The sequence below is a fragment of the Podarcis erhardii genome, assembly GCF_964252035.2.
Source record: "Podarcis erhardii genome assembly, chromosome: 12".
NCBI classification, from domain to species: Eukaryota; Metazoa; Chordata; class Lepidosauria; order Squamata; family Lacertidae; genus Podarcis; species Podarcis erhardii.
Genome location: NC_138513.1, coordinates 3,352,390 through 3,369,995, shown reverse-complemented (window position 1 = coordinate 3,369,995; position 17,606 = coordinate 3,352,390). Strand labels below are relative to the sequence as shown.

The 17,606-nt window shown below is 49.3% G+C and overlaps 1 protein-coding gene across 2 annotated transcripts in view; it reads left to right on the top strand.

Moving 5' to 3' along the window:
- Positions 1-9,256, top strand: part of KLHL18 (kelch like family member 18) — a 42,843-nt gene extending 33,587 nt beyond the window's left edge. Inside the window, exons 6-10 of one of the 2 annotated variants that reach the window (XM_081834383.1) lie at positions 212-348; positions 3,489-3,711; positions 6,076-6,180; positions 7,005-7,116; positions 8,648-9,256. In XM_081834383.1, coding sequence (XP_081690509.1) covers positions 212-348; positions 3,489-3,711; positions 6,076-6,180; positions 7,005-7,116; positions 8,648-9,034 — 964 coding nt within the window. In that variant the 3' untranslated portion in view covers positions 9,035-9,256. Of the gene's footprint in view, positions 1-211; positions 349-3,473; positions 3,712-6,075; positions 6,181-7,004; positions 7,117-8,647 lie in introns of both variants that reach the window. The other variant, XM_081834382.1, reaches the window with a different exon arrangement.
- The last annotated feature ends 8,350 nt before the right edge of the window (positions 9,257-17,606 follow it).

The following is a 17,606-nucleotide window of genomic DNA, read 5'->3' as shown; positions in this document are numbered from 1 at the left end:
CTTGCATTAGCTGGATTCAGGAATGGATAAAATTAACAAATACAGATACACTCTATGCGCTTTGCGCATGTGCAGAAGCACTCTTCTGCGCCGCATGCGTACAGAAGCGGTCCTCTGGTTACGAAATTTTCAGATTATGGCCAGGCCTCCGGAACAGATCCCGTTCGTAACTGAAGGTACCACTGTATATCATTTCCCATTTGGATTTCAGGGACCTCGTAGATGAAGCAAAGGATTACCACCTCATGCCAGAGCGACGACCCCACCTCCCGTCTTTCAAAACCCGCCCCCGTTGCTGCACCTCCATCGCAGGCCTGATCTATGCCGTGGGAGGCCTCAACTCAGCAGGTATCTTTCAACTCTGTTGCTTGCCAGGGACGTATGCCTAGGAAGCACCGTGGAATTGTAGAATTGGCAGGGACCCCGAGAGTCATCTAGGAATCCAGGGATCTCAGCCGAAGCGTCCATGAGACTATCAGAAAGTTCTTCCCGATATTTACAGTGGTACCTCGCAAGACGAATGCCTCGCAAGACGAAAAACTCGCAAGACGAAAGAGTTTTCCGTTTTTTGAGTCGTTCCGCAAGACGAATTTCCCTATGGGCTTGCTTCGCAAGACGAAACGTCTTGCGAGTTCTTGCGAGTTTGTTTCCTTATTCTTAAAGCCGCTAAGCCGTTAATAGCCGCTAAGCCTCTAATAGCCGTGCTTCGCAAGACGAAAAAACCGCAAGACGAAGATACTCGCGGAACGGATTCATTTCGTCTTGCGAGGCACCACTGTAGTCAGAATCTCCTTTCCTGTTACTTGAAGCCATGGTTTTCGAGTCCTGCCCTCCGGAGCAGGAGAAAACCAGCTTGCTCCATCTTCCCTGTGACAGCTGTTTAGCTATTTGAAGATGGCTCTCCAAAGCAGCCTCTTCGGACCCTGTTTTATGCTGGCCTGTCATGACTCCCTGCCAAAGGGCAATGTGAATTGTAGTTTGGTGCATATGTTGCAGTGCTTCGATGCACTGAATTAAAGTCAAGGGGAATTAAGAGCAAATCCTGAACCCATGGTATATCTGGGTTGGTCACCTGGTGATTTGAGCGTCACAATCCTGTTCTGATCCAAAAAGAGGATATGTTTGCATTGGCTTCCCTGATCTCCCTAGGTCGGGCATGGCCAAACTTGACCCTCCAGCTGTTTTGGGACTACAACTGCCATCATCCCTAGCTAACAGGTCCAGTGGTCAGGGGTGGTGGGAATTGTAGTCCCCAAACAGCTGGAGGGCCAAGTTTGGCCATGTCTGCCCTAGGTGAAAAGTCGGATAAAGCTGTGTAGCTCATCCAGCTCATCCTCCCTTAAAGAACAATTGCATGCCCAAAGCAAATCACACAATATAAATCACGTGTGGAACAAGGCAGAATTGGATCAAGACCAGTGGATTCCAATCCGTGGATTCTCTGCAATGCAAGAGTTGTTGTTTGGGGCCTTTATCCTTTGCTGCTTGCTCGGTGCAGAAATCGGCCTTGTAAACAGAAATCGGCCTTGTACAGTGGTGCCCCGCAAGACGAACGCCTCGCAAGACGGAAAACCCGCTAGACGAAAGGAGGCGCTTCGCAAAACAAATTTCCCTATGGGCTTGCTTCGCAAGACGAAAATGTCTTGCGAGTTCCTGCAGGGTTTTTTCCCCTTTCCCCCCCTTTTCCTAAGCCGCTAAGCCGCTTATCAGCTGATCCGCTAAAAGCCGCTAAACCGCTAATAGCGCTAATCCGCTAAGCTGTCAATGGGCTTGCTTTGCAAGACGAAAAAACCGCTATACGAAGAGCCTCACGGAACGGATTAATTTCGTCTTGCGAGGCACCACTGTAAACCCTGGCAAATACGTCATCCCGCGATATCCTGCAAGGATCATTTGGGATTCTAGCTGGGGCACACAGTTGCAGCTGCACAGAGGAAGACGAGCCCGGCAGCCGTTCACCATAAAATATGGAAAAGGCCTGCCCTTTCCCTTATCACATGGATAGTCTGAATCACTACAATTAGGTGCAATAAATGCGAAGCTGTGGTGCATGAGTACCATATTTTTCCGTCTATAAGACGACCCCATGTGTAAAGGGACCCCTGACCATTAGGTCCAGTCGTGGCCGACTCTGGGGTTGCGGCGCTCATCTTGCTTTATTGGCCGAGGGAGTCAGTGTACAGCTTCCGGGTCATGTGGCCAGCAGGACTAAGACGCTTCTGGCGGACCAGAACAGCACACGGAAACACCATTTACCTTCCCGCCGGAGCGATACCTATTTATCTACTTGCACTTTGACGTGCTTTCGAACTGCTAGGTTGGCAGGAGCCAGGACTGAGCAACGGGAGTTCACCCCGTCGCAGGGATTTGAACCACCGACCTTCTGATCGGCAAGTCGTAGGCTCTGTGGTTTAACCCACAGCGCCACCCGCATCCCTTGCAACCCCATGTATAACACAACCCCTTTTTTTTGTAACCCCAAAATTAAGAAATTAAGTTTTTTAGCTTTGGGGGAGGGCATGGGAGGTCACTTCCACCAATCGCTCACCCACCTGCTCACAGCAGCTGCTGATCGCACACCTCTCCGCAGCTGCCAGTTGTCTGCCTGCTTGCAGCCACCTGAACAATATAACATAACAGGATGGCCAATAACAATGGCACTAAACACTATTTATAGACTAATACAAATAAGCAGAAATTACAACCAGAGTCACTAAATCTTCTTTACCACTTGCGGTAGAATAATTCAAAAACTCGATATATACAAAATCTGTTACCAAATATCACCGGAACAGAGTTTCTGGATAACCAGTCTGTTTTGTTCAATGCTTCATCAGCCAATCTTGATCAATTCTTCATCAGCCAGACTTGTAAGGATTAATATGAGAAGGGTGCAGTTCAATTTCTTAACAAGCCGATCTTAGGTAAAGGTAAAGGGACCCCTGACCATTAGGTCCAGTCGTGGCCGACTCTGGGTTTGCAGCACTCATCTCGCTTTACTGGCCGAGGGAGCCGGCGTACAGCTTCCGGGTCATGTGGCCAGCATGACTGGCGAACCAGAGCAGCACACGGAAACGCCGTTTACCTTCCCGCCAGAGCGGTACCTATTTATCTACTTGCACTGGTGTGCTTTCGAACTGCTAGGTGGGCAGGATCAGGGACCGAGCAACGGGAGCTCACCCCGTCACGGGGATTCGAACCGCCGACCTTCTGATTGGCACGTCCTAGGCTCTGTGGTTTAACCCACAGCGCCACCCACATCTCAAGCCAATCTTACATGTAGCAAATACAAATGCTGTAGAAAAAACGCTCTGGATCAGTGCTCATACGATACCAACATATGAGGTGGGGGTGTATTTATTGGGGTGGGGGAGTACTTTTAAATGTTTTCCCCAGTTCATTGTAGATTATTTCCCCATACTCTTTTACCCTTTTACAAGTCCAGTGATGACCACTTTTTAAAACATGAGCAGCAAATTTCTATGCAGGCGACTCCCTGAACGTGGTGGAAGTCTTCGACCCCATTGCCAACCACTGGGAGAAGTGCCAGCCAATGACGACGGCCCGCAGCCGGGTGGGCGTTGCCGTGCTGAACGGGCTCTTGTACGCCATTGGTGGATACGACGGGCAGCTGAGGCTGAGCACCGTGGAAGTTTACAACCCAGAGACAGATTCCTGGTCCAAAGTGGGAAGCATGAACAGCAAACGAAGGTGAGTGAGGATAAAAATACTAACAATAACAATAATTTGTTATTTATTATTTATACCCCCCCCTCCCCATCTGGCTGGGTTTCCCCAGCCACTCTGGTCAGCTTCCAACAAAATATTAAAATGCAAGAGTCTATTAAACATTAAAAGTGTGGCTGGGGAAGCCCACCCAGATGGGCAGGGTATAATTAAATAATAATAATAATAATAATAATAATAATAATAATAATATATTTATTTATAATTAAAAGCTTCCCTAAACAGGGCTGCCTTCAGATGTCTTCTAAAAGTCTGGTAGTTGTTTATTTCCTTGACATCTGGTGGGAGGGCATTCCACAGGGCAGGTGCCACCACCTCTGCCTGGTTCCCTGTAACTTGGCTTCTCGCAGTGAGGGAACCACCAGAAGGCCCTCAGCGCTGGATCTCAGTGTCCAGGCAGAACGATGGGGGTGGAGACGCTCCTTCAGGTATACTGGACCAAGGTCATTTAGGGCTTTAAAGGTCAGCACCAATACTTTGAATTGTGCCCGGATGGCAGGTGTTCACAGGTGGGAGGGAGGAAACGGTTAGGTCTCCACAAGATGACATCGGAAACCACTGTTTTTCAACAAAGGGGTTAGTTTTAGATCCGGGGTAGGGATCCTGCAGCTCTCTGGGTCCTGCTGGACTGCAACTCCCATCATCCCTGACCTTTGGCCACATTTGCCAGGGATGATGGGAGTTGGGATCCAGCAACATCCTCAGGTTCTCCGCGCCTGTTTTAGATGCTAGAGGCAGGGCCGTGATATAGATTGGAGAGTTTCTCTGCTTCGTCCCAACTGAAGCAGCTGGAAAGAGAGAAGAGGAGTGATAGGATCTTTAAAAAAAATAATTTTGAGTTGTGTGTCCTTGTTTCTCAAGGTGATCCTTTTCCTGTATGTTTAGTGGTATTTCATCCATTGTGACTTGCCATTGTTTTTATTGATTATTGTTCAGTAATTCTTTATTGCAATTGTTAAATTGTTAAATTGCAGTTGCACAATTTTACTGTTTACTATTATATTCTAATGGATTACGGTGAACCTTGGCTCCCGAATGCCTTGGGAGCCGAACGTTCTGGCTCCCAAACGATCAAAAACCAGAAGTGATTGTTCCGGTTTTCAAACATTCTTTGGAAGCCGAACGTCCGTCATGGTTTCCAGTTGGCTGCAGGAAGCTTCTTGGCTTCCGATTGGCTGCAGGAACCTCCTGCAGCCAATCAGAAGCCGTGCCTTGGTTCGCAAACCATTTCGGGAGTCAAACGGACTCCCAGAACGGATTAAGTTCAGGAACCAAGGTTCCACTGTATTGAACATTGCTTTATTTGATATAAGTTGTTTATTTGAAAGTTATGTTTTTATTATGACTTTTTTTTTATTGGATTAGGTCATTACTGTGCATGTGATCTTCGCTGTCTATTTTGTTTTTTTATTCAGCTTGTAAACCTCCTTGTGTGTAGCAATAGAGAAAGGTGGTACAGTGCTGCCCCGCAAGACGAATGCCTCGCAAGACGGAAAACCCGCTAGACGAAAGGGTTTTCTGTTTTGGAGGTGCTTCGCAAAACGAATTTCCTCTGGGCTTGCTTCGCAAGACGAAAATGTCTTGCGAGTTCCTGCGGGGTTTTTTTCCTCCCCCCCCCCTATTTTCTAAGCCGCTAAGCCACTTATCAGCTGATCCGCTAAGCCGCTTAACAGCTGAGCCGCTAATAGCGCTAATCCGCTAATGGGCTTGCTTCGCAAGACGAAAAAACCGCAAGACGAAGAGACTTGCAGAACGGATTCTTTTCGTCTTGCGAGGCACCACTGTATACAAATTAAAAGTAATGAAACAAAACGAAATCTCTGGTACTCTTGCAGCACTTAGAAGAGAAGCAAGAGAAGCAAACCTTTTACAAACATATATGTGCCCACATCTTCCTGTACCTGTGTTAGGAAAATCCTTTGGGGGAATGTGAAGCTGGATTCCTTAGTTTAAATTGGAGCTCTCGAGACACCAGCTCCCATCAGCCTCAGCCAGCATGTCTAGTGGTCAGAGGTGATGGGAGTTGGAAACAGAGCAATGTCTCGAGTGTCACAGCTTCCCCCTCCCCTGGTCTAGCTGGTACAAAGTCCAGGAAGGCTGGTGCTGTCCCTCAGCCGGCCAGGCGGCAGTTCCGGTGGGTCTGGAAGAGGTGAAAAGGAAGGCCTTCGGTGTTTTGTGATTTCCACAAGCTCACCAGACAGGCCAATGGGTTCAGAATGAGAAAGCAGAAGAAACTGGGCCATCGCAATTGGTCCAGGTAGAAGTGGAACCAGCCTGTAAGAAAAGCTTGTTGCCAAAAGCAGTCTTAACACCTGGCGCTTGTTTCAGTGCCATGGGGACAGTCGTGCTGGATGGGCAGATCTACGTCTGTGGTGGATATGACGGCACCTCCTCCCTCAACTCCGTGGAAGCCTATTCACCTGAGACGGACAAGTGAGTATATGACATAATAATAATTTATTATTTATACCCCGCCCATCCGGCTGGGTTTCTCCAGCCACTCTGGGCGGCTCCCAACAGAATATTAAAAACACAATAAAACATCAGACATTAAAAACTTCCCTAAACAGGGCTGTCTTCGGATGTCTTCTAAAAATCAAAACAAAGAGACCAACTAAGTTTGTTATTGGTATGAGTTTTCGTGTTCATGCACACTTCTTCAGATACCTTCTTTGTGTGAATGCACACGAAAGCTCATACCAGTAACAAACTTAGTTGGTCTCTAAGGTGCTACTGGAAATAATTTTTTTTATTTTGTTTAAACTACGGCAGACCAACACGGCTACCTACCTGTTTCTAAAAGCCAGATAGTTGTTTATTTCCTTGACATCTGATGGGAGGGCGTTCCACAGGGCGGGCACCACCACCGAGAAGGCCCTCTGCCTGGTTCCCTGTAACCCAGGCATAGGGAAACTCAGCCCTCCAGATGTTTTGGGACTACAACTCCCACCATCCCTAGCTAACAGGACCAGTGGTCAGGGATGATGGGAATTGTAGTCTCAAAACATCTGGAAGGCCGAGTTTGCCCATGCCTGCTGTAACCTCACTTCTCGCAGGGAGGGACCCGCCAGAAGGCCCTTGGAGCTGGACCTCAGTGTCCGGGCTGAACGATGGGGGTGGAGACGCTCCCTCAGGTATACTGTGGAGTATGTCTGGACATCTCCTCCCTGCCTCTAGCGTCCCAGACGCAAGGCATGCTTTGAAGCCTTAAACTTGACTGCCACTCAGTTCCTTTCATTTTCTGGTCTCCTGCAAAGGTGGATGGTGGTCACCCCGATGAGTTCGAACCGCAGTGCAGCTGGCGTCACGGTATTCGAAGGCAGGATATTTGTATCTGGCGGGCACGACGGACTGCAGATCTTCAACAGCGTGAGTTTTTTTGCTCGCCGCACCTCTTACCTTTTCCCCCGTTACAGTCATTCCTTGGGTCACAGGCGCTTCAGGTTGCGTTTTTTTGGTTTACGGATGCACCGAAACCCGGAAGTACCAGAACAGGTTACTTCCAGGTTTCGGCGGTCGCACATGCGCAGAAGTGCTGAATCGCAACCAGCACGTGCGCAGACGCAGCGCTGCGGGTTGCGCACGTGCAGGCCGCACGGATCACATTCGCAGCCAGAACGTCCACTGTAAACTGTTTCTTTCCTGCCTTCTTTTGAGGGCTTGTGGCGGGCTGTGACGTCCTTGCTTTCCCCCCTTCTGACAGCCCTGTCAGGTAGGCTGGGCTGGGCAGTAACCTGATCCCACAACTTTGATACTGAAACACAATGTGTTGGCTGTAGGCTTTGCACAGAGGCTCCAGGGCATGAGTCGGTAAACTAAGACTCGGGGAGCTGGATCTGGCCCAATTGTCTTCTGGATCCGGCCTGTGGACGGTCCGGGAATCGCCGCGTGGATCGGCGTGGGGATTCTGATCGTTTGGGCTGCGCCATTCCCCCCCACACACACACACACACCGCGGCGGCGCCTCCTCCCTCCCTCCTCCTGGCTTCTCCCTGCCCTGCCTAGAGGAGGAAGAGGGCTGGGCTTTGTTGAGCGCCATTTTAAGCAGCCCCTCTCCGCAGCCAGCCCTTACGCGCTGCTCATTGTCCCTCCACCGCCGCCAGCCCCTGCCGCTCGCAAGGCACAGGTAAGCAGCAACCAGGATTCGTCCGGTGCTGTGGAGAAGGGAGGGGTGTCGGTGGGGGAATTCCCCCCCCAAAAAAATATATAGTCCGGCCCCCACAAGGTCTGAGGTACAGTGGACCGGCCCCCTGCGGAAAAAGTTTATACTCGAGTATAAAGCTTATACTCGAATGAGAGTTCTTTCGGGCTGCTTGTTCTTCCTCCTCCGCTGCCGCCACCACCAGGTTTGTGGTGTGGTGACCCGGCTTATACTCGAGTCAATAAGTTTTCCCAGTTTTTTGTGCTAAAATTAGGTGCCTCAGCTTATATTCAGATCAGCTTATACTCGGGTATACAGTGGTGCCCCACAAGACGAATGCCTCGCAAGACGGAAAACCCGCTAGACGAAAGGGTTTTCCGTTTTGGAGGTGCTTCGCAAAATGAATTTCCTATGGGCTTGCTTCGCAAGACGAAAATGTCTTGCGAGTTCCTGCGGGTCCCCCCCCCCTTTTCTAAGCCGCTTATCAGCTGATCCGCTAAGCCGCTTAACAGCTGATCCGCTAAGCCGCTAATAGCGCTAAGCCGCTAATGGGCTTCCTTCGCAAGACGAAAAAACCGCAAGACAAAGAGACTCGCGGAACGGATTCTTTTTGTCTTGTGAGTCACCACTGTATACGGTACATTCTAAAATCAATTCAGAGTAAAATCAATGGCAACCGTTGGGCTAGAGTTCTATGAGGATTACCAAAGGAGGGGGCCAGACTGTGCCCTAGCCTGACTTCCTCGCTCTTTCTTCCAGGTGGAATACTACAACCACCACATGGCTTCCTGGCACAATGTCTCCAGCATGCTCAACAAGCGCTGCCGTCACGGCGCCGCCTCCCTGGGCAGCAAGATGTTCGTCTGCGGCGGCTACGACGGCTCCGGCTTCCTCAGCATCGCCGAAGTGTACAACTCCATGGCGGACCAGTGGTACCTGATCGTCTCCATGAACACCCGGCGCAGCCGCGTCTCCCTCGTGGCAAACTGTGGCCGCCTCTACGCCGTGGGAGGCTACGACGGACAGTCCAACCTGAGCTCCGTAGAAATGTACGACCCGGAAACCAACCGCTGGACGTTCATGGCCCCCATGGTGTGCCACGAGGGAGGGGTTGGGGTGGGCTGCATACCGCTCCTGACTATCTGAGCGGAGGGCGGGAGGTGGCACGAGCCTGCGGCGCCCAAAAGCCAGGACTTCCGCAGCCGGGAGCCTCGCCTCGAGGGGGTGATCTGCAGAGAGACTCTACTTCGACATCATTTCCAGGTGCTTGGGCCATTGTCATTTGGGAAGCGCACAAACAAGCCCCATGGACCAGGGCCACGTGGCTGTTGAGCGAGGTCCCGCGGTGTCACAAGACTTTGGAGATTTCAGACCTGCCTCTTCCTCCTGGACTCTGCCAAGCCTCCGCTGATGCTGCCTTGGTCCCCTTGTGATTGTGTCGTGGGTGTAAGTCTGCTTAGGTCAGGTGGGCTTTTCCTAGGAGTAATAAGACGCTTCTGTCGTCGTGCCCCTTGAAAGCTGGAAAGGGAGCTTCCCTCTCTTCCAGGGCAAGGACAGTACGTTGGCCAGGAAAACACCCTCCGTCTTTTATTTCGTGGTCAACACAGAGGTGCAATTATCCCCTCTCCCCAAGGAAAAATGAAGTAATTTTCTGCAGAGAGCAGGAAGAGTCTGCCCCTTCCTACACCTGGACACTAGGTGGCGCACATGCACATGCAAAGCTCTGTTTGATGGTTTCGTCTCCATTTGCTCCAAAGGCAAGGATCATTCCCCACTTGCGTTCTAGCTGCGTGCAGAAAGCAAGAAAAGGCTCTCGTGTCTTCAGAAACAAAAAGATAGGGCCACAGTGCAAGGAAGGCTTCGCAGCCTTTTGCCACTGATCCACAGCTCAGGAGAATGCCATGGCATTACAGGCTCTGTGGAGCTTTTCACAGGAGGCTCTCATCCCTGAAGTTCCTGGAGAGTTGCACTTTTGCATTCCAGAGCCTGTTGCCGTGGGAACCGTTCAGACACAAAGTGTTAAGAGGGATCGTGTAGCATAAGGGGGCCCAATCCTGTCTCTGAAGAACTCCGAAACAGCAAATCAGGCTGTGCGTCATCCAAACAGCAGCGGTAGTTGGCTTGGCACCGTCAACACATCCCTACAATTTCCTGGAAACTAGATGTTTCCGCTGAGCACCGTCATTCCCACAAAGTTGGGCTGTCTTTGGAGACACACAAGCCTTAAGCAAAAAAGCGTATCTGATTTCTGATGGGGAGGGACTGTGACCACGTCCTTTTGTTCTTGGGGGTTTTGAGCTCTCAGATGGTGGCAGTTTGTGCCCTGCAGGCTCTCGGGTGTCTGTTTTGATAGCTGCTGTAGGACACCCATTGCCTTGCTCTGGAGAGTAAGAAATAGCAGCTTCTAAGAGTAAATGGGAGGTTTATAGATTTATGAGCGAGGGGCAAAACGGCCAGGGATAAGTATAGACACCCAATTCTTACGGGGGCAGCATTTCCTCATGTTGGTCCTTCGTCATCCCCCCCCCCCTTTAAAATTCTCAACCGTTTATCAGCACAGAGGCTACTTGGTTTTCAGACCAACACCTTCCTTACTCAAAATCTAGCTTCTACTCTGTCCTCCATCTATGCTAAGCACTATCAGGTTGCCAAATTTCAAGCTGGAAAAAGCTGCGTGTCTTCCCTCTCTCTCTCTCCACCTTTCGAGGAACTGGTAGCATCAAAGCCAAATCGAGGTACTGTCGAATGTGTGTGTGTGTGTGTGTTTTCTCAAAACCACTGTAGTTTAACACAGTGGCAATGAGTCAGCTCTGCTGTTTCCCCTCCATCATTCTTCTGTCTGAACATTACACCGCTCCAGTTTTGCACAAAGATCGAAAGGCCAGTTGGATCCTCTGAACCCCACCTCCTTCTCCCCCCCCCTTAAGTTAAATGGGCTGTGCCCCTATCCGTAGGTAGCTTTTAAATACCTGTTAGAGCTGCTTCCATTTTAAAACGACTCCTGCCACCTACATTCCCGTGGGGGCAAGAGAGATTCCGACACCCGATCTTGAAATGAGACGTTTTCACACAAGTGGCTCAGAGGAACTTAACTCAGTTGCAAGACTTGCGAGTTGAAAATTGCAGAGGGAGCGAGTGTTGAATTACGTAGGCTCGATGCGCTTGGGTTTTCCGTAGCCTGTGATTTTGTGCATGCCCTTCATCCATGAACAGTATTGTGAATTTCCATAACTGCCAGGAGAAAACCGATTTGGGGCAAGAAAATCGAAACGACGACGAGAGTCCTGGATCGAAAAGGGGCTTCTGAGCATACCGGCGAGCCTTTCCGTATAAACGTAACAAGGCCATCTACTTGTGTCAATGTGAAATCATGTACTTTTTTAAAAAAAGTGTTGTCCGTTCTTGTGGTGGTTGGTGAAATCCGAGGCAGAGTGAAGGTTAGGTGACGATACCTCCGCTCTCCCTAGCCCAAATATATTTAACTTGAAAGAAACTTTATTTCTCGGCTGCTCGGTGTTTTTTCCTATTTTGTAAATGTGGCTTACCTTCGGCGTATTCTGCCTGCGTTTTCTCCCTAAGCCAGTTTACTGAAATCCTTTTGCGGGGTCATTCACACGGGTTCAGAAGTCGTCGTAGAAATTACATGGCTGTAGATTGCACACTCGTTTTTCCATAACTCCAGATAAATGAACATTGAGGGCCGTAGTGTACGTTCTCCTCTAAGTGTGGACGTTCCTCTGCATGGCACAGCTGTTTCCCCACCTGGCCAAACTAGGCTTCATCACTGGCCTTGTCCATGTCCCCACCACAACCCCCACCTTGTCCAGTGACACTCATTCCTGTTTTGAGCATTCACTCCCAGGTGTGGGGTCTTCAGTTCCCATACTAAGTAGCAGTCTTGGTGCTCCCCAAGAGAAGATCTCAAGGTGCTACTTCTCTGTTAAAAGGTAAAGGGACCCCTAACCATTATGTCCAGTCGTGGCCGACTCTGGGGTTGTGGCGCTCATCTCGCTTTATTGGCCGAGGGAGCCGGCGTACAGCTTCCAGGTCACGTGGCCAGCATGACTAAGCCGCTTCTGGCGAACCAGAGCAGCGCACGGAAACACCGTTTACCTTCCTGCCGGAGCGGTACCTATTTATCTACTTGCACTTCAACGTGCTTTCGAACTGCTAGGCGGGCAGGAGCAGGGACCGAGCAACGGGAGCTCACCCCGTCGCGGGGATTCGAACTGGCAGCCTGATTGGCAAGCCCAAGAGGCTCTGTGGTTTAACCCACAGTGCCACCCACGTCCCTGCTTCTCTGTAGTGGACCATATATCAGATGGGGTATGTCAACCTGGGAAGGTATCTGTCACGGTCCAGTTCATGGGCGATCAAAGTCCCAGCAGGGGACGTCAGGACTGGGGGCAAGATGGTGGGGGTGGGAGCAGGAACAGCAGGCCAGAAGCCAGGAGTCAGAAAGCCAAGAGTCCGAGGGTCAGAGAGCCGGGAGTCAAGAAGCCAAGGATCAGGAAGCAATGATTCCACAGCCAGCTTTTCGCAGGTGTGTGCCCCAAAAGTCGATCTGCGGGTCGTTGTGAAGGTACGTTCATCCTGTCCTCTGGTACCAAAACCGAGCCAGCCACTTCGAAGCTCTCACACTCTCCAGGCAACCGTGTTCTGCAGGGATTGGACTGAATGGGGCTTTTAAGAACAGAGGGGCTTTGGGAGGAATTGCAATGGGGCGGGAAGGTATTTCTTGTCTAACGCAGCCTCTGACATTGCTGCTTAATAAGGAAGCCCATGACCTTGTAACTCGATGGATGTGTCCCCTGTGGTGGTTACACGTGTAGGGACCTGATGTCTTTACATCAACCACAAGACATGTAGTTTAGTCATTTAGTCATGTCCGACTCTTCATGACCCCCTGGACCAGAGCACGCCAGGCCCTCCTGTCTTCCACTGCCTCCCACAGTGTGGTCAAACTCATGCTGGTAGCTGCGACAACACTGTCCCACCATCTCGTCCTCTGCCGTCCCCTTCTCCTTGTGCCCTCCATCTTTCCCAACACCAGGGTCTTTTCCAGGGAGTCTTCTTTTCTTATGAGGCGGCCAAAATATTAGAGCCTCAGCTTCAGGATCTGTCCTTCCAGTGAGCACTCAGGGCTGATTTCCTTCAGAATGGAGAGGTTTGATCTTCTTGCAGTCCATGGGACTCTCAAGAGTCTCCTCCAGCACCAGAATTCAAAAGCATCCATTCTTCGGTGATCAGCCTTCTTTATGGTCCAGCTCTCACTTCCATACATCACTACTGGGAAAACCATAGCTTTAACTATACGGACCTTTGTTGGCAAGGTGATTTCTCTGCTTTTTAAGATGCTGTCTAGGTTTGTCATTCTATGTACCACAGTACATAGAATCATAGAGTTGGAAGGTTGAACCCCCCCAGAAATCTTCTTGCCAACATGGAACTCGAACCCAGAACCCTGAGGTCCATTGAATACATTGCAGTGCTTGCTGCCGAAGCAGGGAAACTTGAGTGGGGCAATAAAATCTGATCCAAGCCCGGGTGGCGAAACCACCAGTTGAGCCAAGGGTTCAAGTGATGGAATAGGCATGTTGACATTTTTTAAGAGTTTCCCAAGAGAATTCCTCAAAAGCAGCAATGCAACCCCAATCTCTGCTGGAAGAAGATTTCCGCAGCAAGGAACCATCGACGTTAAACGCCTTGACTTCTAGCCAGAACCAGTTTGGCTTCCTGGAAATAAACGCACGGGAACTATTTTGTGAAAATGCCTTTGCCAGCAGTTCTGTGTTGAGCTAATGGCACATGTTTGCGATGGATTAGTGCCAGAGAATGTCCTTTGCAAAGGAAAGGAGGGCAGGTCTTGCCTCCACACAGTCTAGAAAGAAAAGGACCGCAGAGGCACTAGGGGAAGGGAGCCTCTGCTTTGCCGCAGAATATCTGGAGGTGGAGCCGGGAGCAGGTCAGCAAGAACCCACACGGCGTCAGAGGAATTAACTCTTTTTCAAAGAAACAGGACAGCTCAGGGGCACAGCGACCCTTCCCGTAGATCTTGCCCCTATGAGGCAGTTGGGGGACGACGACTGAAGGTGGGCCTTTGGCCTGGTCCTGCACTCAGGCTCTCCTTTATTCCCATGCACAGTCCCAGTCCAGGGCAGCTACTCTCTGCTAGTTTTTTAAAAAATAAAAAATAAAAAAGGCTACACAGGCAGAAATCACACAGCCAATGTCAGCCTCTAGTCTGGCCCTATGCTCTCTTGAAATATTATTATTATTATTATTATTTATTATTAATTCCTTCCCTTCAATTCCTTTGTCCAAGTCATTTATAAAGACATTGGGCTCAGGATAGAACCCTACGGCACCTGACTTGTCACTTTCGCCCAAGATGATGAGGAACCATAAATGAATACATTTTGGGCTCGGTCAGCCAACTGGCTACAAATCCACCTAACAGGCACCTCATCATTCAGCCCACATTCCATGCGCGGGTGGCGCTGTGGGTTAAACCACAGAGCCTAGGACTTGCCAATCAGAAGGTCGGCGGTTCGAATCCCCGCGACGGGGTGAGCTCCTGTTACTCGGTCCCTTCTCCTGCCAACCTAGCAGTTTGAAAGCATGTCAAAGTGCAAGTAGATAAATAGGCACCACTCCGGTGGGAAGGTAAACGGTGTTTCCGTGCGCTGCTCTGGTTCGCCAGAAACGGCTTAGCCATGCTGGCCACGTGACCCAAAAGCTGTATGCCGGCTCCCTTGGCTAGTAAAGCAAGATGAGCGTCGCAACCCCAGAGTCGGCCATGACTGGACCTAATGGTCAGGGGTCCCTTTACCTTTCCCTTTATGCGTGTGGGCAGGGGGGTGGCTAATGTCCTGTCTTTGGGGTATTATTTTTACCCCAATTTCCCAAGAAAAGCTCAACAACTTTGGCTGCCCCCCACCCTAACAAAAATCCTGGCTATGTTCATGCCACCTTCACTACAAGAATATCATGGGGGACTTTGTCAAAGGCTTTCCTGAAATCAAGATACGCTACACAGCACCCCCTGATCCACCAAGCTTGTAACTCCATAAAAAAGGGGGGGGATGAGATTCATCTGGCATTACTTGATGTCTGGGATTGCTCAGTCTGTAACAACAACAACAACAACAACAACAACAATTTATTTTTTGTACCCCACCCATCTGGCTGGGTTTCGCCAGCCACTCTAGGCAGCTTCCAACAAAGATTAAAAATTCATTAAAATGTCACACATTAAAAACTTCCCTGAACAGCAACATGGCTCTTTAAATTGGTGTGTATTTCTCTCCCCCCCCCCAAATGGTGAGTAAAAACTGAGGGGTGCCAAGGGGGCAGGGGGCAAACCAACCGGTATTGCTTGATTATTTTCTTTCACGTTTTATTTAACGGCAGAGAGGAAATACCATGTGTTTTCTCTCCTTGCGTGAACTCTGCAGACTTTGATCTTGTGTGTTTCAGCTCTGAGGTTTGTTTGCTTTTGTAGGAAAAGGCCTTGAAATTCTGCCCAGGCTTTCCCAAAGAGAGGAGCGCAGATACTCCTTTGATGCTGACCTCCCAATTTTGGAATTTGTCCTGCAGAAGAATGGAAGAACTGGACCTTCCGCTTTATCAGTGTAATAAACGAAAATCTGCCCTTTTCCCCTCATAGAGCCCATATAGAGTCCTTATGTAGTTTCCCTATTGGTAGAAGAAAATAACAAAGGCCAACCAGAGAATGTTGAGAAGCAAAGCAGCTAGTAAGCCTGATCTTTATTGATCTGTTGCAACAGGGTGCTCCCCTCAAACGCAGGAAAGGAGGAGGAACCACAAACAAAGGTTTGCCCGTCCTTATATAGACATTTTAAATTGCCCGCCCTGGAGTCCAAGACCACCCCCGGACACATCATACATACATCACAGAAAGGGCGGTCTACAGCAGAAATATGAGTGCATTGTTTATCTCCTGTCTGGCAGGTTACCTGTTAATGGTTACTTGATTGGATACCCTGTGGAGCCTGGCCAGTCTTTTGTAATGATTAATACTTAGTTCCTGGGCCAGGTCACAGGCTCACCCTATTCAAACACAGACAGACATACCCTTAAGACAGGATTTGTGAAGGAAAAGACAGTGGGGAGGCTTTTCCATTTTCCTTTGACCTTGCAGAGAAAACATTTGGTCAGTTTGGGAATCAAAAATGGCTTCAGGTCGGTCTTCCTGTGCTGATCTATGTACGTGCTTGGTTGGTACATTTATGAACATTTAATATATATCTAAGACCTGAAAATTCTTATCACAACCTTCAGCTTTATGAGAGAGACCTCGATGCATCTAGGAGTGCTCTTCATCTATTCATGTCTCCTAAATGTCTTTTCTCCTGGAAGTTTTTCACAGAATCTCAGACTTGTGGAGTTGGAAGGGAGACAGGGAGAATCATCTAGCTTCACCCCCCGCAATGCAGGAATCTTCCATCCGATGTGGGGGTCAAACCCACAACCTTGAAATTAAGAGTCTCATGCTCTGCCGAGCTATTCTTATCACAACAGAAATATTACAGCACACTCGCAACTCTCTGGGAATTTCCAGGAACCCCAGGGGGCTCACATAAAAATCAGTTTCGTTTCTGACAATGTCGCCAGAGGCTTGCTGGCATCTGAAATATTTTTGTGTGTTTACCAATATATCCATTATGGATAAACATGGTCTGGTGGGGGGTCCTGAATCGGTCAGGGGTTCGAAAATTCCCATGATCACCAAAAGCTATTGAAAGAAACATAAAGACGGATGCCAACAAATTGTGGATGGTACTAAACATCTTAAAAAGCAGAGACATCGCCTTGCCAACAAAGGTCCGTATAGTTAAAACTATGGTTTTCCCAGTAGTGATGTATGGAAGCTGGACCATAAAGAAGGCTGATCGCCGAAGAATGGATGCTTTTGAATTATGGTGCTGGAGGAGACTCTGGAGAGTCCCATAGACTGCAAGAAGATCAAACCTATCCATTCTGAAGGAAATCAGCCCTGAGTGCTCACTGGAAGGACAGATCCTGAAGCTGAGACTCCAAGACTTGGGCCACCTCATGAGAAGAGAAGACTCCCTGGAAAAGACCCTGATGTTGGGAAAGATGGAGGGCACAAGGAGAAGGGGACGGCAGAGGACGAGATGGTGGGACAGTGTTCTCGAAGCTACCAGCATGAGTTTGACCAAACTGCGGGAGGCAGTGGAAGACAGGAGTGCCTGCCGTGCTCTGGTCCAGGGGGCCACGAAGAGTCGGACACTAAACAACAACAACACTAAACAGTCCAACAGACATTCCAAGTTTAAAAAGTATGCATTTATATGCAGACCACCCGAACAGATGCATTTTTTGGCGGGAGAACTGGATTGCAAAATTCAGAGAAATGCAGATTTCAAGGGAACGGCTGTGTTCTGCTTCAAATATTGTCTTGAAAAATGCAGATTAGGCCGATTTGCCTTTAAATGAACCAAAGCAACTTTCCCTTACATCTCTAGAATTACCACAGACGTGAAGCACATATTGCAGGTTTCTCTTCTCTCTCACACACAACCCCACCCACCATAGCCATTCTGTGCTTCACAACTGCTTCTAAGTTTCTGACTTGGAACAACAAAAACAGAGATTCTCTGATCATGTGCATTTTCATGTTTTTATACTCCCTGAAACCTTGGCACCATGACAACTGCAGCAATAAAACAGA